This window comes from Chironomus tepperi, unplaced genomic scaffold (assembly GCF_022539635.2).
Source record: "Chironomus tepperi strain 1889 unplaced genomic scaffold, CSIRO-AGI_Ctep_v1 contig_196, whole genome shotgun sequence".
Classification (NCBI taxonomy): domain Eukaryota; kingdom Metazoa; phylum Arthropoda; class Insecta; order Diptera; family Chironomidae; genus Chironomus; species Chironomus tepperi.
In genome coordinates this window covers 2,519,315-2,543,320 of record NW_027226318.1, presented here as the reverse complement: position 1 = coordinate 2,543,320, position 24,006 = coordinate 2,519,315, and the positions used below count along the sequence as shown (strand labels likewise).

Genomic DNA, 24,006 nt, shown 5'->3' with positions numbered 1-24,006 from the left:
ATTTCATGAAATTGCTTGCCCGCGCTTTAAGCATAAATTTAATAATTTCCCAATAAATTCTAATTTAAAAGTGATAAAAAATTATTGTGCGATGCGCAAAGAAGGCACAACAATTACGGGTCGTTTCAATAAATTTTATTTTAACATGTCCCGCACATTTACTGTTTTCGGGAATTTTCATTAAATGCTTTATATACCTCGTTGTCGGCTTTGAATTATGTCTCGCGGACAGACATTTATTAAAAGACAGCAGAAAGAGTCGCGAGATGAAAAAGAAGAAAAGTCATCTTGTCATGTATATATATTCTGCGTTTGACTTACTTTAGGTGATGAGATTGAAAAGAATTTTTTTTTGTTGTTGTTTTGTTCCTTCCTCTGGCATATAAAAATATGACATTACGATCAGCTTGCCATCAAACAAGGTGATATGTGCTGTGTACCAAGATCAACTCTTCTAATGACCATCGAAGGCTGTTAATGACACTGTTCCTTTATTTTGCCTTTAAAAAGACCACACGTATACACATTTTCATTATGAGGACAAGGTGAAAATTGTGTACGCAATAAACATCAAATGGCCCTCAACGATATCCCATTTCCTCTTAATGAAACTCATCTCATTCATTTATTTGTTGTTGTTATTTTTTTTTGTGGTGATAAATTGTACAACAATCGCGATCACCACGCGACACGTAGTATATAATGTATACTACACATTTTTTTTTTGTATCTTTAAGAGATATTATATTTTATATTATTATTGTGAATGGAAAGAAGAGAAACAAAAGAATTATATTTTTCAGTGTCTCGTTGTTTTTAAGCAGCGATGTGAAGATGGGAATGAAAACAAGCAAAAACTAGTGAAAATAATTTTACTGGTCGATTGGATGTGTGGGGCGCAGGCAATATTTATGAATGAAATTTAGTTCCATTAAGAACTGGGGAATTGGATATAAATCATGAAATTTTGTTGATATTTTGGGATATCCATCAATTATTGAGTAAGAATGTGTCCATAGACAATACCAAACAAATCCTAAGTTTGCTCATTTCCCTAACCATCCCTAAATGACTCATAACCTCAAAATCCCATTCACCAATCCCAAACCACATCCATAAATCCACAAATTTTCCAAAAAATCATGCTAACAAAATATTAAACGATGAGATGAAACATGATTAAGGCACAGCACAGCAGAAAGATCTTTAAATATATTTGTTTTTATGGTCGAATGTGAAGATTGTCGATTATATCTGGAATACACCAAAATAAGCACCAACCAATTGATGATGTCATGTTTTGCAAAGAAAAATTATTTTATTGTCTTTTTCCTTCTTTTTTTTGTTGTTGTGTGTGCTATCGGGAATGATAAATGCAATTAATTTAACGACTTTTTCTGTAGAAATTTCAAAATAAAGGCTTTTACCGTTATTATTATTATTATACTCCCCATGGGGGCAGCGAGTCAAGAGGAAGAGACACAAATAAAAATAAAAAAAGTTTGCAAAAATTACAAATTCTCGATGAGTTCATTCATGAACAGCGGCATTTCATTTGAGTGTCCATAAAGTTCTGTATTTCCCATTGTGTGTTTCGCATCTACATATACATTTTATGTATATTATACAAAAGAAGTTGATAATCCAAAGCTTCATTTGAGAAAAATAACAAACTATAAAGAGAAAAAATTACCATAAAAATAACATTCATCACTTGAAATTAATTTTCGTTGTTTTCAGCTTGTGCTCTTCTATTCAACTCCTTCTTGAAAAAACTATGTGGATATCTGCTGTGAATATGTATCTCATATTTTTCATTCATTCATGATTTGGAAGTGGAATTTGATAGAGTGGAAGCATTTTTGTATTCAAAACTATGAAAAACTTGAAATAATTGAGTAGCACAGGACTAGTATTAAGTTGACTTGACAATATAGGGGACTATAACATAGAATTAAAAGATATTGATATAAAATTAGAAATGTAGAGTAATAACATAGAATCAATACTATGTCAACTGACGCAAATCTCAGTAGTCGCGTCAACACAGCCTGAATACAGTTATCATGCTGCTGCTAGAGCACCCTTCCGTATTTTTATCGCTTTTTCCATTTAAACTGCAATCAAGCAACATATTAGTTACTAAGTTAGGCTGCTCTTGATAGGTTCAAATCCTAAATATTATGTTCAGATTACTGAATATCTATAGCGATGCTTTATATACATGAATATGATAGTTCAGCGAGGAAGGCACTCTTTGATGATGTTTCCTTCAATAAGCTCTGATACTCAAATTTAATCTCATGATCGCTGACTGATATAGGACGATTACCAAATCTATTATTCAAAGATTCCAAAAAATCATCAAAATCTCCTCCAAAAATTCTGTACATGAATTGCATATGAATACCAAGTTGCCAAGTTGATAGACGACCATTATTATGTGTCATTTTTAAGGCACAAAAAAGTGTTGAATGAAAAGTTTTTGCGAATGATAAACGATTTTCTTGAGCGACCATCCATACAGAAACATCTTTTTTTTCTCTCTTGACGTTGTCTGATGGGCAGAAATAAAAATGTATAATGTTATGAAATGATCTCATGGCGATGAGCAAACACACACCACATATATTGATACGTATCGGGAATATCTAAGTAGATTCTTGCCAAAAAAAAAAAAAATATCATCATCATAAATTTCTTGCTGGCTGCTTTTGTCAACTCTTTATTTTTTAACTGCCTTTTGTATTCGGGGAGGAAGAAATATATATGAAAAGTGATGAGAATATATAATTTGTTGACTTCTCAACTGCTGATGAACGCGTTTTTATCATCAATATTATCATCATCATCATCATCATTCGTTGAGTCTATTTCATTTGAATGAATGAAAATATAAAAGTTATATAGATTGAGGACTCAGATGACAAACAAATTTAAATGTCTCTCGAATCTTTTTTGATGATCTTCCAGCTTTAACAAAATTATTTCAATTCACACAAGCGAAGACGATGAAAAATTCTCAATTTTTTTTTATTTCTTCAAATTTTCACATGAATGAATAAAAAGATTTATCTTTTCTGCTCTCTAAATCATGATTTATTGATTCACATGACATTGTCAATATCTACCCAGATTGATTCAGGGTTAATGCTAACTAGAAGAATTTATATTTTGCGTTTGATCATCAAACATGAATTTCAAGGCTGATTTTCTGTTTTAATTTAAAATTTCTTTGAATTTATAATAAACAAAATTTTTTCAGACGCGACGTTTAAGTCCGCAAAATCCGCAATTCCAATTAAAAACTATTGCAACTCTTAACTGGCTGAATTGAATGATTCGAAAAAAAATGCGTAATATTCTGGTTTTGGGTACGGGATTGTTGACAAATGATGTCTAGGCATATCTATCTATAAATTCATTAGTGGGATTCGAACTCCTTCCTTTGATGAGCTATAAGCTGTGCTTGCGAGAAGAGATACTAAATGAGATTCGAACCCATGTTCGCTAGGCTCATGCAACACTAATAAGGCACAAAAGGGCTAAACCACCTTGCCCCTGCCCCACATCAACTCACTCCCCTCTCTTGACGCTTTCTGGATCTCATTCTATACCAAACCTTAAAATCGAGCTAGCAATCCTACATCTAGCATCTCAACGTCACTTCCAAACAATCCTCAATTACTATTTTGAACAAAAAAATCAATCGAAAACGATTAGTAATGACTAATCAATCAAACATTGCTATATGCCGTATATATATCGTGAGTATATATCAATTACAAATTCTTCTTCTTAATTATTCGATACAACTCTAATCTCTGACTGTTGATTCTCTGTAATAGTACAACCTGAAGGCAATATTTAATAACTTTGTTGCTAGTGACAAAGAACGAATGATTAATTCTCACGATTTCACTCATATATCTCTTAATTTGCATATATGTTGACATATAAATGATGTCAGTAGTTTAAGATCTTTAAAGCGTAGATTTGTGGATGATGTGAGACATTTTGTTTGTTGTGACTTGTTGCTTAGTCTGAACATTTTAGAATCAATTTATAATCCCCTCAAATTTGACCTTTAAAAATGCGCCTTAAACATCCATCATGAAATCCCACAGCATTCGATCATACTTCTTTCTTGATTTTTTGACAATTCAATTGACTAGATGAATGTACAATATAACTCATGACAGTAATGCCCTACCTTAAAAATTATATATGGATTTGAAAAAAATATTCAGTCATTCTTATGTCTGTTTGAAGTAACATTTTGCTCCAGTTTTGCGTGAAATTAAATTCATTTCCACCAAAATGAGCACACAGGCATTGTCTACAATCGTACTTGCGTAGTATTCTCAATATAAATATATATTTTGCGGTCTACATGACATTACTTACACACAATGTCATAGAGTAAGTCAGAATTCTTGATTCGAGGAAAGAAGGAAACACACTCAAGTCGATCTGCTCTAGTCGTTCTCAAAATTAAATTAAATGTCGATTAAACCCAATGTCATGCATTAAATAGAATTTATTGTTATAGCCATTTTGTTAGATTAAGAGGCTTAATGCCGTTTTTATTCATGTATACATGACTTGTTTACTGTTTCATTTCAATTTAAGATTTTTTTTTTGTGTATATTATTTCATATTTCTCTCGATCATGCTTCATCTTATTTACTATAGCTTCACCTTATTTGCGGAAATTGATAGGGAATAGTGGTGTTGTTGGAGATTTGTATGGGGATGATGAGGGTGTGGTAAAGGTTTGGGGTGTTCTGGTGACTTGAGGGGTTATTCGAAGTAGTAATGAGAGTCATATGTCACTTAATGGCTATAAAACTAGAGTTTGAGTCAGTGGTGTGCTGGATCTTACCATTTATTAAAGATTGAAGGCCTGGAGCTTTAGACGATCATCCATGCCACCCAGCTAACCCTCAAGCTCCATTCCCAATCAGCACAAATTTAGCACATAAACAAATGTCGCGTTAAGTTCCGTTTTTCCTCAGTCTGTGCAAAATATACAAACATTATACTTTTTTGTTAACAATTCTTCGATAAAAATCTGAAGGTGAAATGTAGTGTGCTGTGCGTATATACTTAGAAAGCTTTTAGAAATCAATATAGCTATGCCTGTGCGATAGAAAAAACAAACAAAAGTTATACTGAAAATGACACAACAGAAATTTTACTATTGAAAATTTTCCACTACCATTTTGCAATAAATAAAGGCAAATGAGGCAATATTAAGCGGACAAGCAAGTCAGTCAAATCTTTTTAAGAACCTTAAAAAGCATTAACTTTTTTATTATTATTGGTGACGCTTTATGAATGGCTAAAAAGTAATAATCAGGTCCATTCAAAATGACGGCTTATCATGAGAATGAATTAGCAAATTTACCGATCAAGTAATAAGAAACATCAAAGCACTGACCTTCTTCAAAAGAATCTTTTAAGTCATTCCATTCATCAATTTTTTTTTTGTAGCTTCATTCATTCATCTATAAAGCCAATGACCAGGCCACAATGAATATAAAAAAAATTTTGATTTTATTACTAACAAAAACTGCACTTCAAAAGGAATTAGTATAATCACCGCTGTACTGAATATGTATAAGCACTTCCATAAAATAAGAAAAGAAAAAAAAGTCGCAAAAATATAAAAAAAAGACGAAAAAAGAAATAAAATTGTAAAAATTGACCGATAAACATACAATATATTTGATGATGATATGTAGTTGTGTTTGTGAGGCGCCGGCCAGATAAGGATGAAGAAATTGCCAGATGCTTACTTATACGATAGCGTGAATTGATTTTTCTGTCAATATTAACATTTTGCGTGACTCTTTATACATTCCCAGCGTAATTCTTTTAGTGCACATAAACATCTTACCGGATGAAAAGTAATTAAAACTTCATAATAGTACTCTCTCTCTACATGCTGCATATATACAGTGCGTGCGTTTAATATTCTCACATATAATAAGAATTTTGTTATACAATATCAAGCACATTCCAAAGATTTCTCGGTAAATTCTTAACTTCTTATTTCTTATGAAGTCATAAATGCTCTGTTCTCTGGCATCCTCATCAGTTTTCATGATGCCGACTCATTGATTATATGATATGTAATGTAAACATTATACATTGTCATTCGGATGTATCTTACTCATTATTTACAGCCCATGTAGCTCATTCATTTAAATCCCGGGAAATTATCTCATCTTGTCGGGTTTTTTAAGTATGAAAAACTCTTTTTCTTCTTCCTCTCCTGTACCGTATGTACGGTGATAATGATGAGAGATGTCGAAGTGAAGAAAAATATCGCGTCGGTATATTCATACGTGGGAAAAAATAGCATTGCCACTCATCAGCTGACATCATTGTTGAGAAATTTCACAAAAAATTTTAATATTTTGGATGTAATTGCGGACAGGTTCAGGGAATGTTTTGCATGCTTTTCATGATCAATGGTTATTGGGGGTCATGTACATCTCTTGGGTGTCTCATCATAGTCTATGGCAAGAATGTGTTGATTGGGTTGTAATTTGAAGATTTCAGACCTGTTGCAAGTCCTCATTGTGTGTTATGGATCCAGAAACCCTCATTGCTACTCAAATTCCCTTCAATAACATCATGTACTGATGATAGCTATGCGAATATGAGCGAGGTCATTTCTATATTCAAAATAGACGACGATCGAAGAGCGCCACCCGCAAATTTTTAGTCAAATGATAAATGGAATAAAATTTCAATGTTCCATGAAGACGATCGGCGCAGGAATTAAAAAAAAAAAATAACAAATTTTCTTATTCTTTCTCATCCACTCACTTGCCATTCCGATATCTCTGTGCTGAAAATGTGTCGATTGACCATGAAACAATTAATTATATCTTCACTACTGAGCGCTTAACTTAAAGAACATTAAAACATGCTTTTTTTACGACGAATGTTGTTTGCATATGTTTTCAATTAATTAAATTAATGTTATTTATTTCTTCTTTTTTTTATAGAGTGTCACTTTGGAAAAGAACTGAAAGAGCTTGGATCGACGTGGTTTCCTGACTTGGGAGCACCATTTGGAAAGATGTATTGCATTAAATGCCAGTGTTTGCCAGTAAGTAATAATTTTAATTTTATTTTCACTGGGGAAATTAGCACAATGGAACATTAAAAGTAGGTGAAGGCAGTCCATATGGGAGCTATAAATTGGAGTTGCCTATTATTTTGAGCTATGTGTCCGTAAGGATTGAAATCGATGTGTGATTGAATTTTATGTAGATTTATGGATTGTATCAAGTTCGCGGAACTGTTTGTTTTGATAATTATGGCATGTAAAATGCAGTTAGGACTGGATTCAGGCGAGGGTACAACAAAACCCACATCCACATCCCTGTCTAAAACCAATTCTTAAACGAATTAAATATTTAACTGGGACATAAAAAAGTTCATCTGAGATGAAATTAAATTCATTCACTAGTCGGTCTTATATGCATGAATGTATATAGACGGGTGGATTATACAGCGAAGACACAGAGTAAAGAAAATAAGGTTTTAATTTTAATCTCAATTTATCTCTCAGTTTCCAGCAATTCACAATTTTTCATGCTAATTTTTCACTGTCTCATGTATATATATGTACATATATGAACATTACCCATTGACTTTATTCTAGAGAATATATATCTGGCAAACTAAAAAATGATTTCCTGTTTCATATGCTTCACTCCCTCAGCTCCGATTAAACGATCTTTTTTTTATTTATTTATTTAAATTTTTTTCTCATTTTTTTCTTCAATTTTTCTTGATGCATTTCTCAAATGGTATTGAGGTGGTATTTTCAGACTTTAACATACAATAAACAATTGTTATAGCCATCGATAATCAAAACTAATGATTGCAATGGAAGAAAAAAATAATATAAATAGTGTCAAATGCAAACTGTCTAGAATGTGTGTCAATATAATTTACTCTCCATGTACCTCATGGTAGATGAAATGAATAATGTACGGTTTATATGCAGTCAAACGGGACACAGACAACGAATTGCTTATTTCGCACAAATCCTTCAATCTACATATCATTTAATCGATTTTAATAATAATAATGGCAATAAAAATTGCAATTGCACATATTTTGCATATTATTCTCACATTCAAGATCAACAAATGGCACCATGGACATTATTTGTCTTTGACGCGCACATGGAAAGGAGTTATTCTTGCTTTGCAGTTTGATTTATGAGAATATAAATGCTTGATGCAACGCTACGGTGAATTAGTTTTATTGCCAAAGCGCATTTAATAGCTTATTAATATATTTAATGATAATTAATGAGATTTCTAATCTTGAATCGGAACTAGTCCTTGTTGATGTAAACTGATCAAGTCAGGATGATTATTAGATTGACTAAGTAAGCAGTAAACTTCCATTTTGTAAGATGCAGCTGTAACTTTTGTAAAAATTGTATAAAATGTTTATTCTTTGGAGTTCAAAAACAGACTGAACTTTTGTACGAAAAGGGGCTTTCAACTATGAACATTAAATATTATTCAAATCTCAAATGAACGTTACATGGTCAAAACGCTTGTAAATCCCCAGTAATCCAAAACAATCAGCTCAAAGGATCATTCTGAGAACAATTTACGTTCCTGATTGCTTCAAACCAATTTCATATTCATTTCCATTGTGCATTGTAACAAGAACGAACGAGAGTGAAATAAATTGCAGGCGCACAAACATTCATACTGCATACAATTCAGTCGTTAAGCAATGAGGCGTCAAGTATCTGTTATTACCATAATTATAGAGTACATGGTGGAGCATCGAGTCTGATATCTATCATCATTTCATTATTTGCCCTACAGTTGTTGTTGTCACATACTCATCTCTTTATTATTATTAATAAATGCTTAAGAAATTCCATCAAGCATTAATGTATCATCTCATGACATGATTAGATCATCTTGTTATATTTTATAGTCATCATTTTCTTCTTTTGCCGCTTCCTCAACTGAGGTTTACAACTTCGACATTGTTTTGTGCTAATTAATTTTCACTCAATTCTGTTTTTTTTTTTTCGTTCATTAATTAATGCACAAAGTTAAATGACCCTTAAAAATAACAATGATCATAATGCGAAGCTACAGGCAAAAAAAATAAATTCATTTTAAAGGCATTTTGCGTCAAAACTTATCACTAATTAACACCAATTTATAACCTTAAATGGAATTTGTTACACAGCTTGTTACTAGTTCACATCTCATCTACATAATATGATAATTGAAGCACCACAGATTAATACACATACGTGAATAATAAAATAGCCACGAAAATGAAGAAGACGAGAGATGAACAGAGGGAAAAAAATGATCGAGTATGGAATTATTAAATGGAATTCGATTGTGATAGCGCGTATCAATTGGATATGGCAAAAAAATAATACTCATTATAAGGCCTCAGTTAAGATATTATGTAGGATTCGAACTTTAGATAATGTTTTGCATTGAAGCATATTGATCAAAACTTTTGAAATTTCTTATGCGAAATTGCTATAAAACAGACTTAAAGGTTGAGATATGAATCGTATAACCTGCAAGCCTTGTTGTAAGGAACAGAACCTAAGGCTTCAATATTCCATTAGATCCTTAAACCAAAATCATTGAATAGCGTCCTCAATATAATCCTCGATTCAACAAGCTTCCTCTGTATCTCTAAAATTCAATCACAAAACATCCAAAAGACCACAAAATTTATGCGTCTCATGAAGCTCATTAAACTATGAAATCCGATAGTGTAGAAATATCCGCTAGTAAAAAGACAAGCGATAAAATGCGAGAGTGAATGGGAAAGACATAAAAAAGGCAATGCAAAAAAAAAAAGAGTTTTACAATTACTCCCCGCGTCGTTAATACCACCTCTCGCCTTACACAAACTTCTCTCCGCATTCGTTCTATATATAAAAAGAAGAGATGGATATTATTTATAATACAAGAATTAAATGGATATGATAATAAAAATATTTACACGTCTTAAGAATGTTTTTCTCTCACTTCTCATCATACTGTTAAATCACACTGACTCTTCGATTCAAAATCTCTTTTACATTTTTTTTTTAATTCCCTTTCCTTCTTTCCCCTGGCGTGTGTATGATTTCAGTGTGCGAATGAAGTGGCGCCGAATGGTTATATTTATATATACGGTGTATATTTTGTGGCTCTTTTTTTATTAATCATGCAAACCATGGCAAGATAAATGAATGTATACATACATATCAGTATAAAGAAAGACGCGCCAGGTAGCTAAATGACTGCTTTGACTCGATCAATGTGCGCATAAAATCATAACATTTTATTATCAAAAAAAAAAAATTATAATTTTTGCTTTCAAACATGACAATAAAGGAGATAAATTATGGGGTGAATGCAATAAGGCTGTAAATAATGGACTTATGTCCAGAAGAGTTCGAAAGGTTCACATGATTTCGTGGGAATTAAATTGGAAATTTTTATATCATTCTTTTGGACTAAAAAGGAGGTAGATGCAGCTATGGATTCTTCTGAATAGCTAATAATTCATAGATTAGTCCTCAAATTAGTCAAATCTACATTTAAAACAAAAATTTTATTTACATTTTTATGAAGTTCAAATTTTGAACTTGAAAATTTCAAATTTTTTTCAACGATTTTTTTATAGACTTCCTTAATATAGTCCAATATCACAGTCTGTCTCACTATAATCATTAGAAATCACAAAGAATTAGGAAACTTGGTTAATTTGGCCTTCCCAACAAAGCCAACAAAGCCACAACAACATCAGGATAAAGATCTCTAATATTCATGAATTAACCATTCATTTCTTGATTTAAAAAAATTATTAATGAAACAGATCGCAGCAAAACTTAATAATTTACCGTTAAGATCTGTCGAGACAGCTTTAAAACTACTTGATTATTGCCATACTAAAATGACTTTTTATGAATGAACCAAACAAGATCATGAAAAATAATCTCATTTTTATGATCATATTCTAATATTTCTAATCTCATCTTAAGACTCAACTATATAGTTTCTTGCCATAACGAACAGCCAGCATCATGTGGCAGCGATCACATACAGCACTTTTCAGGGATTTAGTTTATTTATATTAAAATCTTAAGCAATTAAATACAATCACACTCGCAATGAGTCAAATTTAAATATTTACATCAATTAGATGAAGGAATGCAAAATATTTATTTCATCTAGAAGCGAAATGAAGATCTTCTTTTATTGATAAAGCATCATCATCCGATGACTTCATAAATGTTAATTTTAATTTAATTCTTGGCCTTTTTCCTTTATTTTATTTCTTGTCGTCGTCGTCGTTGTCGCCTTTTTTTGGTCTTTTTTTTCATATGAAATTTGAGAGAAATTTTTAATTTTTGTCGATGCCTGGCTTTCTGCTTACTAAAAATATATATGTGATGATCATTTGAGGCGCCTAATTTCACTTAAGTTAGAAGATATTATAATGATTATTATTATTATTATGCTTAACAGGAGACTGAATAAATATCTTAGCGCGTTTTTATACGATCGAGTGACATTTTTGGGATACTTTTGTGGCATGTCAATCCAAGGATTTACACTTTGATTGAGTTTTTTTGTATAAATTCCTGCCAAACACATCACACGATTACCGAAGATGTTGATTGATTTATTGGCGATTATGAAGATTTTTTCGGCAGTCACACAAACGCGAATGCCTGAATATTTGGAGATTTGCGAAATTTTTATGTCACTCGAATTTTTATTATTTTTTGAGGAATTGTTGAATCTTATTGTAATCCCATGATATAATTCATTAACAGGTGAAGAAGCTTTAAAATGATGGATTTATAGCGCCAATGTCTCCTTATTGGGGCGCTACGTCAATTGATTTTTTTGTGTTCTTTAAATTCCTGATTTTTATTGTCGTTTGACTTATTTGCATAATTTTTTAGACTAGTAGATCATACTAAGCTTTTAAGCTGATATGAGTGTCAAATTTGATGATTTCTCAGGAACTGAACTCAAAGTTGCTTCTTGAAGTGACTAAAGTTATTTGAGACAAAAACAGACCATAAAAAATCCTTAACATTCGCCATCGTCTTGCAAAAATTATACAGACCCACATGTCCGCCATTTAAATCTCATGGCACTAAAACTTATCATTTGACATCAAAAACTACCGAAAAACAAAAAAATCATTAAGTTTATCAACAAAATAAATAATCAAAATGGTAGAAAAAAATGTTTACGATTTTAAAGTCATTTAAGTTTTGAGTCAAGGAAGAAGTCAGTGGGGCGGAGTTTCAAGCAGGAATCCATTTAAAATTAAGACGGCTCCTCAGAAAAATGTCATGAATGAATTTTGTTGTCTGCGAGACATTCAATCATATCAGTGATGTATTTTGGCGACAGTTACAAGCCGCTCAGTGACATACTCAATTTTTCATAATTCGGAACCAACAGCAACAACAACAACAACAAATGAAAAATAAGAAGCTAATAATTATGTGAGGAATAAAAAATGATCGGCAAAAATGGTCAGAAGCAAGAAAGAAGATTGAGGATTATGAATTGTTGAATTTTTCAACGCGATCGTAAATTTAAATTTTTAAATAAACAGAGAGTCCACAAAAGAAATACATAATGGAAGTCTAACAAAATAGAATTTATTAAAGATTCTTTTTTTATCATTCCCACTCACTCACTAAACGCTTTATTCGGTGCGATAAATTATTCACAAGTTTTTTTTTTTATCATATCTCACGCTTTATTTTTATTTTAGTAGTGGCGCTAAGAAGTTATTTGATTATTTAAAAAGAAGTCAGAAAAATGATCGTCATCTGAGAGAACTGTCTTAAATACCACAATAAGCGTGTTTCTTTTTGTTGCTTCATGTGGATCATATTTTATGTTGGACATATTCTGTCTGATTTGTTAGAACTCTGGATGATTTGACATCGAATGACTGTCATAGAGACTTAGACACCTAGCGTAGAATTGATTAACCCAAGCATAACCTAGTCTACCCTAGCCTAGCCTAACCTAACCTAACCTAACCTAACCTATCCTAGCCTAGGTAGGTCAGATGACCACCCTTCTGGTGGACTGTGTCAAATGGCTTCTTGATCCTTGGTCCTAACTGCAGCTTATTCAATCCCCAAATCATTATCCTGTCTAGAATTTCTAAAAAATGACTAGAAAAGTCAATATTGAAAGAATAAATCTCCGGACATATTTGAGATCAGTTTCAACTTTTTCTCAAGAAGCCGAATGCACATTGAATATGCAAGTCTATCCGCAACCATAAATTTGATCCATAAAAAATACCAAAACTCATCCTGACTCCTCAAAAAGCCCAAAACAATCACAAACTACCAAAAAAACCCGAAAAATTCACACCGTAAAAAACTTCTCAACTCGTCAGCATTTTCGGATGATGATCTAAAGCGAATTTGACAATTAAATATCCAAATATTTGCAGTAAGCAATGATGGAGAGTAATGCATAAAGCAAGATCCATTATGTGACAATGTAATTTAATGGCAAATATTAAATAATTTAATATTTAATTTTCACTTTGAGGCGTTTTTGAATCAACAGTCAACTATTGACTGTCTCAGTGACTGTTAAGTTTGCAGATCACGAAATATATATATTTTTTTGTTTTGTTGTCAGTTATGTGAGATGTTTCCATTGTGACTGACTCCCAGTGAAATATAATAATGCTGATAATATGCATGGAATGTGCCATATTGACTCTTTTGTTCTTTTTCATTTTTTTAGGTACAAAAGAAGCGCAGAATTGTAGCTCGAGTACAATGTAGGAACATTAAAAATGAATGTCCTAAGCCGACATGCGATGAGCCAATTTTGTTACCGGGTCGATGTTGTAAAACGTGTCCAGGAGATTCAAACAGTAAGTACAATTTTATCTCATTTTTTTTTAACAAGACACCAAAAAAAGCCTTTCTTTCGGCAATAATCTCTCGGTCGGTTCCTTTTTGTAATTCATTGAAAAGAGATTTTCGGGGAACGTAAACAAATCATTCTTGATGTGACTCTTATTTCACCGCAAAACGTTGTAATTTGATACGTTTTTCTGTTATAAAAGACGACTTGTTATGCCGACACAGGCAGCCTGTGTACAATATTACACAAAAATATACAAGAAAGAATGACAAAATTTCTTGCTACATTTACCATATATACGATCAACATTTTACAGTAAGCACAATAACATATTCAAAATGAATTCTTTTATTTTCCAATTCAATCGTTATTTTTATTATACACAACATCAGTTCTCGCATCCATAATATTTATTCTCATGTATTTTTCATTCCTTTCTGTGCGTGAGCTTGTTATCTCACATTTGCAAATTGATTAGACGTCCATTAACACTCTGGAATAAAATAAACAAATGTCTCATGATTTTTTTCAAGTTTTGATTCTTCTTATAATCATCATAAATCATCTTGATACTTGATACTGTTAATGGACACCAAAATATGTGTATTAGATTGATGTGATGACGAGTTATAGACATTAGTTAGATTGTAAATAAAAAACGACTTTTTGGCATCAACTGGATTATTTAAGAAGGATTAGGGTCATGGGGTTTTAAGGGTTTTTATCTCAGCAATCTAGAATCAGTGGTGGGCAATCTGAGGGCCGAGACGCAATAGAGTCCCTTAGAAGAAAATCACTTAAAACATGTTCCGTGAGCCTTTTTGTCGAGGTTTCCTAGAACTGAACTAGATTCTTGGTAGATTAAGAAGATAAACCCATGCTGATTAAACTTAGCAGTGATACCGAAATAATAACCTTTTATCCATTACCACCAAGAAACGTAATTGTAGGAATTGAAATTCGTTCAAAATACATCAACGATACTGGGTTCGATTCTCAAAATTATATTGCATAACACAATGTCTTTGTACGCTATCCAGCAATCCTTTTTTTGTCATTTTTTACATCTCTATTAACGATTTTGATATCATGAATTAGCAGATTAGGAAGTAAAATTCCAAAGATGACTAGTCATCATCAAAAATCCCAACAAAATATCTCTCATGCTAAAACAATAGACAGTCTCATCTAAAACAAAACATTTTAGCATCAAATGTGTAAAATGGATTAACGTCAATCAAGGACTAAATTGTATATAAAGTAGTTAAACTAATTTAGGTCATGCCATAATTCTTGACGAAATAGAAAATTGTAATAGAATTTGTTTAATTTGCAATTATTATGCCGTCGCCAGTTGGCTAATTTTCATTTAAAGTCTATGTACAATAATTTTTTTTTTTGCTTCTATTTTTCGCTCTCGCACAATTTTTTTCTTCTCCTCACAACTAGCTTGTTTCGTTTTTTCTTTCGCACTGATTATTTGTTTAATAAAATAGCGACAGTGAGGAGACATGAAATTAACTTAGATTAAAATGGCTTTTTATTCGAAAATAACAATATTGTAAGAATGAGATTGGACACATGTAATTTAGTGTCGTATATGCGACGATAAATGTCAATGAACTGCCAAAACCAATTCAATTTAATTCTGTCTGATTTTTGAGTGTGGATATAAAAAGTATTTTTTTGGGAAATTAAAATACGTCGTTTGAAATAATAAATAAATTTTATTTTGCGATAAACTTCAATTGCCTGCCTCAAAAAAGACACATATCCACGTGTTATATTTACACACTAACTATATGTATGTACATGCTGCCATTTAATGATAACATGCGTTTCTTTTCTCTTTTATTTACACTTTTCGTCACACACAATTTTCAATGATAAAGGAATGTGGATGTATGTTAAGTCTGTACATACTCATTTCTGTTCTTCATTACCTATTTACTCTTCATTCATCGTCATAATTATTAAATAATAACATACAAAAGCAAATGAATATGAAGCAATAGCAAGAACACAGGCTGTGTCAATTGAAAACTCCATTATTATTATTATTGTCATGATGATGATGAGGATGACATAGAAAAAAAAAGATTCAAAACATTCACAAATATAAAAAAAAGTCGAGCATTTATGTCGTTAATGATTAGCTGATAACGATACGTTTAATCAGTAGTGACACTTTTTTTCTACTTCTCACTTTTTTCTACGTATTTTATTCATTTCCATTTACACTTATTGTTGTCATTTGTGGCTTTGACTTTCTTAGAAGAGTCAGTATCTCTTGAGTGGCTGAACTGTCTGTATTATGAGGCATGGGTTTGAATCTCAAAAGTGGTCAGTGCTTTCTATAATTTGCTAAATCAACAGGTCAATTGTGATCTCTGATTTCTTTTAAATTAAGGTGCTAGTAGGTTGCTTGTTTCCAAGTCTAAAATCAATTCTATGTCTATCCATCAGTCTTAATGGCCCACCCTCGCGATCTCTTGCTGTCTTAATTAGTCAGATTTATGAAGTGGTCAATTTACGAGAATTCAAGATTTGAACTCATATCATGATGGTGAAATTATGGAAATTTATGATATTTGATGTTCCATACGTAATCCCTTGATTACAGTAAGACATGTACTTTAGAATCAATCCTTTTGAAGTTCAAACTCCAAGCAAGCCTTCAAAACTTAATTAAATTTCTACATTAATTCACAATCCAGTAAATAGAAAGAATCCCTTACTCATCATTTAATTTCTACAATTTAATTAAAGAATTGCATGAGCAATGACTATATTTATTTACAACTTCAATTGACAAGACACACAGACGTATGAAAACAATATTTTTTTCAAATTGAATCGTGTTGTCCTTGTTTCAGAATTCATAACAACTTTATAAACTTTACTTTATCTTTTTTGCCAGCATATTTTCTATTTTTTCACTATAAGTATTTAAATTTAGCAAATGGAGGCAAAGCATTTTAGCTATTTCACATATTTGTCCATGAAATTGATTTGTAGATATTTATATATTTTCCACATTAAGTACGATTCTGTGAATGACATCGCTTCAATGGAAGAAGGAATGAACATATTTTGTTGCTAATTTATCGATAAATGACGTTATTGCTGTGATAACGAGTTTTTGAGAAGAGACGAGAATTTTTGCTATCTAGTTTTCATGTCTGGTGCCTATACATTTTGCAATTGAAGCTTCTATACATTTCCCTTACGAATGGTCTTCTGGGGCCTAGATTCTAGTCGTTATAGGGAGATGATCAACACCCCTCGAAGGGGTTTCAACCCTTGATGTGATTACCATAGCCTACTTGTCTGCCATTGCCCTTAATGCTCCAAATAATCATGCAATTAAAAGTTTAATTCCATCATGCTTGACGAACACCCACAAAAGTTCATATGATTTCGATTCTAAAAAAGGAACTAACCTCATCGGCAAAGGAATCTGAAAAATTTTCCTCAATAACTTAATCAGCAACTAAGGGAAAAGAACAAGAAGAATTTTGGCGACAGCTAAAAGATTTGTCAGTGCAAAGATCTTTAATTGGAGCAAACGATTAACTAACAAATTTACGATCCTTGCCATTCGTCGGTATGCCATAATATGACAGCCGTTAGGAATAAACGAGAAAAATAAGAATATTTTTTATATATGTGTTATTTTAAAGTATTTTTAAAGCACCGAAACATACATTTTGATCTCCCACTGGAATTTTAAAAGGCATTTAAAATTAAATTAAAATAAATAAAAAAATATATCCGAGGATGAAAATGAAGGAGGTTCATTTAAATATTTTTTGGCGCGCTCTATCACGATATTATTCATTATTATTGTATATTTTGTTGTTAAAAATATCGCAAAATAATTTTTCCTGTCCCCCTCTCTATAAATAGTAAATCCATAAATTCTATTCTAGTTGACTTTCGTCTCTCCTCTTTTTCTCTACGATATATGTATGTATATTAAAAGCAACAGTTATTAATAAAATTATTTATGAGCATGAACTAGATCTTACTCAGATAAGGCACCACATTTCATTCAGTTTTTTTTATTCAAAATTAATTCTGTACATATGAGTTCTGATCAATTGTTTTAAATCTATTAAAACTATGAGAAGATTTTTATGTGCTCGAGACTGGAGAGATAAATTGAGTTATTTGTGGCTTAGTTGGGGTTTTTAAGCGCATTTTTATGATTTATTAAAGATTACTGAGATTAAAAGAAATATTTGCTTAGAGAATAATATATCAACTGTCATTTAATATTTAAATTGGATTTGCAACAAGATTAAGTTGATTTTCCCCTTTTGTAGTTGTTGCCCCTTCACATAAAAATATAGTTTGTTTTTAAACTCCAAAGAATAAACATTTTAGTGAATAATTCAATCCGTTTGGTAGTTCCTTAATTAAATTAATTAATAATTACCAGTCAAGCATCCAACCAGCCAAACCATTGACAAAAATTCCTCACATTTAAGTTGTTTTGCATAAAATATTCATAATTCTTATCTGGAACAACAATCTACAAAAAACTTGACTTAAGTAATTGTTATTTAATAACTTACGATCATTAATAATTTTCTATTTATAATTAATGTGATGAAATACGCAATTTAATTGATTGAATGGGAATCAAATTCTTCCCTCAGCCAAAATTTCATTTGAATTTATTCAAGTGTGTATTTAATCACGAAAATTAACTTCTTTCTCTTCTCAAACATATGTCATATGATACAAAAGACGAAAGATATAAAAATTACGTCAATCAATACATTGTATGGAACTGGAAAAAGGTTTAATAATAAATAATAATAATACATTTATATCGAGATTGTTGTGAGGCGGCGTGAGAGATTTACATTTCATGATAAATTGATTTCAACTGATTTCTAATGCCGGAATCAATCAAGCGTTACTTATGGGCTGTCCAGAACTATTAAATTGTATATTTCTTTAACTCAACATACGCGTGGTTCACGTTGTCTAGTGAGAATTTAGGTTTGAATGACTAATCTACATATATATCTTTTTCCTTATGTTGTACATTGCGGAACTATGCTATGCCATTTAATTGACATCATATTAAATAATATAAAATGTGTGTATAGAAGCATTTAGCTCAACTCAATGCTGAACAACAAATATTTCAAGAATTAAAATGCGTTTAATTTTTTAAAGAAAAAAATCATCCATAGCCATAAAAGGTGCTAAATGTAAACAATTAAAAGTCAATCGAACAGCACATTTAATCGTCAATGAGTCAATATTTGTCGTGTTTCTTTACTTCTTCATTCAAAATTTACTTTTTTATTTCATGAAACGATCGATCGATCATCTTCAGTCGAAATAATAATAAGTTTATAAGTGAAATTGAAAAATCTGTCATAAAGGTTTTATAATTTTTATGGATTGTTTGTCGCATAGTTTTGAATCGTGTTTTTCATTCTTTTTTTACGTCAACTGCGACGCACTCGATCATATGATTTGTTACACATTTAGAGACTTTTGTGACGCACTAGTGAGTCATACTAGTGTGACAACTGTGAGACTAGTGTGACGTGTGCGACACTTATGCAACACTATTGTGAGTAGTGCAACACTAATGTGACAATAGTGTTACTAGTATGAAACTAGTGTGTCTAATGCAACACTAGTGCGACCCTAGAGCGACTGTTGTGAGATAAAATAATTCCTCAATTAGCCTTTCTCGATCATCAATAAGTCTAGTAATAACTGATTTTTTTTTGAAGACACTTTAATTAATTCCGATGATCATCTATCATTCGTTCTGTTTGCTCACTCCATACAATATTTTATAGCCGTCGTTATAATGAACGGAAAAAAATTATAAAAAAAAAACTACAATCCGGCGTTATAAAACTCACACGATAATTTTTGACATTTTTATGATTTATAGAACAATTTTTAAATGAAAAAAAAAATATCACTGGAACCGCTAAAAGTAGTGATCATTATGGGTGATCATCATTAGATCAAACGAAAGCGCGAAATGTTGTTTACGATAAATACAAACAAGATACTTTATATCTTTTACCGAGGGCTCTAGATTTCGTGCTATATGTACATAAAAAAAGAAAGCGCCTATTTCGATTAAATTTTGATAAATTGTTAGACTCTAATGCTGTCTGTTTGTTTAATGAATTGATATTTATCACCACAAAAACGATCTTGTAACATCGATTGCCGTATTTCTTCCTTCTTTCATTCTTTCTCCATTTTTGTTCGCACCCAAAAAAAAAACTAGGTATATAAATTCATAGAAAAAAAATGGAATTGAGTTTGATTTGTGGCGTTCGATAAAACATGAGAATGGCATTAAATTGATTGTGATCTTTGCATATATGGACAGACTCGCGTGTTCTATTTGATTTATAAAGTAAAAAGTATGAGTAAAGAAATGGAAAAGATTTCGATTTCGGTGTGGATAAAAAGAGTTATTGAATGAGCAATCAGAGTGAAATATTGTACATATGAAAAGCTCTTGCCGCTTTTTAATTGGATTAGAAGTTTAAATATGGAAAATGAGGAAAATGTATTAAATTTCATGAATTCAATGTGTGGCTTTATGGCTGGTTTTGAATTTTAATGTCAAAATTCCATTAAGGGGACGTTCTTAAATGATGTTGGATTTTTAAGATTCGCACTCTTTCAGATTGAGACTTGTACTTACTCCCACCCTCTGGTAGCACTATACGTAACATCCAGACAGCTGCTAATTTAAGATTTTGGAAAATTGATATTTTCTGAAATAAATTGCATATTTATTTAATATTTTAATGGTAAACTGCTAATTTTAAATTAATTTCATTGAATATTAAAAGCCTTTACAGTTACATTAACCCAAATACTAATTAGTTGCCATAAAAATCAACAAGAACCCACAATGAAATCAATAATCAAGCTCAATTTTTTCGCCAGACCTGATCCAGCCAATTTTAGTCACACTCATTAATTCTCACAAAACTTAATTCTCATTCAAATGGAACAAACAAGCAAAACTGTATTGTCGATAGATGATCAATCATATTAATATTCCTTTTCATATATGCTATTGTATATAATTCAATGTTCATTCATGAGTACGCCCACAAAATTAATATTTGGTTAGTTGAGAGATATTGATAGTCCAGTCGATTCCAAATAAACAGCATAAGGCAAATAAGCAGAAAACATCTTTCAAGCACTTTTAAAAACTACTTAAGTTGATTGAGGAGATTCAAGCGCAATTCATTCATTCAGATGATTTTAGCGCGATTTTGGAATGGAATGAGATGCTGTCTGCAGATGTTCTACGACTTTAGAATCATTTGTAACGGTCAAAATTCAAAAATTTCCATTTTTAAAAACAGTTAAAAATTTAAATTTTAAAAAGCCGTTGAAAAATAAATTGCATTTTTAAAAGTAAAAGTCAGTTCTTACAATTAAGGAACTGCGCATCAACTCATCTGAATGCGGATAATCCAGCAATATTATTTTATTATTGTTTTCAGTTCCAGTAAATAATTCATGCGAAAAAAAAAAACAGAATTTCGTAAATAATAAAAATTTATATGGCTTATTGCACTTCAACCACAAAACTGTACGCTGATAATTTCATCGATACTTCATCATGTTGTCCAAATGATGGCAATAGATCACTGTTCATATATACATTTTAAAAAGAATTTTTATATATATTTTATATTTGACAACCCCTATAAAATGCTGTATAAATGATATTTAAAGGAAAGAGAGACACAGCACGTGTGGATGAATTTTCAAAGGCGATGACTAAATTATAAAAAAAAAAAAAATTGAAATCAAAGAAATGAGTATTCGGTGTGTCTGATACATATAACGACACATTACTATACATGCCATATTCCAAATGCGTTTGAACTTTCCATGACATCGAATTTATATTTGGCTATATGCCAATGATTTTGCGTTGCTGATTTTCTTCTCCCTCTCTCTCACTCACTCCCTCTAAAGCACTTGATGGAAATTAATTATCTTTATTACTGACTGAGGAAAATGCTTTTTATATATTTATTTTTTTTTTTCTTCCTTTACTATGTGTATTAAAGTGATGAAGCACACGCGAGTTCTGCGCTTCTATGATATTATTATTATTTTCTATTCAAATATATGCATTATACCAAAAGGTGTCAAACTCTAGACGACAACACATCTCTTTTTAAATGAAATTTCTCATAGTCAATGCGTGCCAAAGAATTTTAAACATACGAACTATATATTTGTTTGGGACCAGGGTTGGGTATCTTGGGGGTTTTCATGATCCTCATAGACCATCTTTTCCACTAAATTCGATCGATTGCTCACTACTGCTTATCAGTTACCAATTTCAAGTTCAATACTGTATTTATCAGTAGCTTCTTTAAATTAGTTCTTCTTCAGATTTGATGATCTATTGCTATCCATTAAATCATCCATTTAAAGCCGTGGTGGCCAACCTTTTATATTTCATGGCACATCCTGGTACTAAACTTGGTCCTTAATTCGTTCGATTCATGGCAGTTCAAAAGTTTTTGGATTTTTGACTAGTGTGTCGCGGCACAAAGGTTGCCCAACACTGAATTTGAAGATGTTCCTACCTGTTTACCCTTCATCCTTCACCTCATCATCATTGTCAACATCCCCAACCCTGTCCATAAAAGATAATGTACACGACTGTGTATATATATTTCAATTCTATTTATTTTTTGTGAGTTGCTTGGCTCTTCTGTTGCTTTAAGTAAGCAGCAACACAGAAGGGAGATGAAAAACAAAATAGAAGAAAAAGAAGGAGAAAAATGTGATGTGTAATAAACATTTAAATGATCGCATAAAATTTAATTTAAGAGGCGATCGAGTTGATGTTATAAGATGATGGGAACTTCTCTTCTTTTTCTTAATCCCCTCATATACTCAATTTATATAAATTCTTTACTCTTAATACACGAAAAAAAAATTGCAAATACGCAAAAAAAAGCGGCCACGAGATCATAGAATCGTTAAAACTGTCTCCGATATGACGATTTTATCGGCCATCTATTTTTATTTGAATAACAAGCAATGTAGACTCATCGTAAATGAATGGTTAGTTTTTTTTTCTTCTCTTCTGTGAGAAAAGAAATCGCGAAGAAGAAGCTTGAAAAAAAAAATTTTCTCTGCTGACTTTTATCTTTCTTATGAAAAATAATCACAGCATATATTATGAAATTAGGAGATGAGAGATGAAAATGTTGAGAAAAAAAGAATTTACATTTTGTGAAAAGTTTAGAGGAGTTGATTGATTAGAGCGCATATTTGGGGGGTTTTTTCTAGGATTGGCAACTTGTTGCTCTTGATTTAGTGCTCCAGTGATGCTTGGAAGAGTTGAATTGCTCTAAAACAGTGCTGAGCAACTTGTATGCCTCTACACAATAATGCTTGAAGTAGGTCGAGACTTGCCACCAAGCTATACCTTGAAAAGTTAAAGGTTGTCATCACTGCTTCATAATATACTGCAAAATTATAGAGATTGACACTGTTGTGATCCATGACCTTCCATAAACTGTCATAAACCATAGAAATAAGCCGTAATATTAGAGTAAGAAACACTGTACCTAACAGGCAAATAGACTGATTTTAGATACCGTCCTGGTAGTTCTGTACCTTACAAGCATGCTCTTTGTCTGTTAAGACATGTCTGTGCCTATCCCTTGAAATACAAAATCCTTCATCTATTAAACAGACACAGTAAAACCAACATCATTCATCTTTAAAGTGAGATCAAAAAATGTAACTACAGACATCAGTTAATTCCCCGGAAACAGTAAAAAGAATCAAATTGTTTTACGTCTTTAATCAGAAAAGTACATTAAGTGCCATTTCGCATATCAAATTAGCACAAAATGTCATAAATTGATATTCCAGGATTTGCAATAAAACAAAATCACGAAAAGCTTTTGTTATTTTTGAGTCTATTTTCAGTGGAATCAATAAAAAGTAACACAAGCACAAGTGTACGTCATTAAGACTTAACATGCATAAAGTAGCG

The 24,006-nt window shown here is 31.5% G+C and overlaps 1 protein-coding gene across 4 annotated transcripts in view; it reads left to right on the top strand.

The window, feature by feature from the left end:
• The window catches only part of sog (short gastrulation), a 70,526-nt gene that overhangs the window by 31,680 nt on the left and 14,840 nt on the right, over positions 1-24,006 (top strand). For all 4 annotated transcript variants that reach the window (XM_070639616.1, XM_070639614.1, XM_070639615.1 and 1 more), the window contains 2 exons: positions 7,023-7,126; positions 13,824-13,956. In XM_070639616.1, the coding sequence (XP_070495717.1) occupies positions 7,023-7,126; positions 13,824-13,956 (237 nt within the window). The remainder of the gene's footprint in view (positions 1-7,022; positions 7,127-13,823; positions 13,957-24,006) is intronic.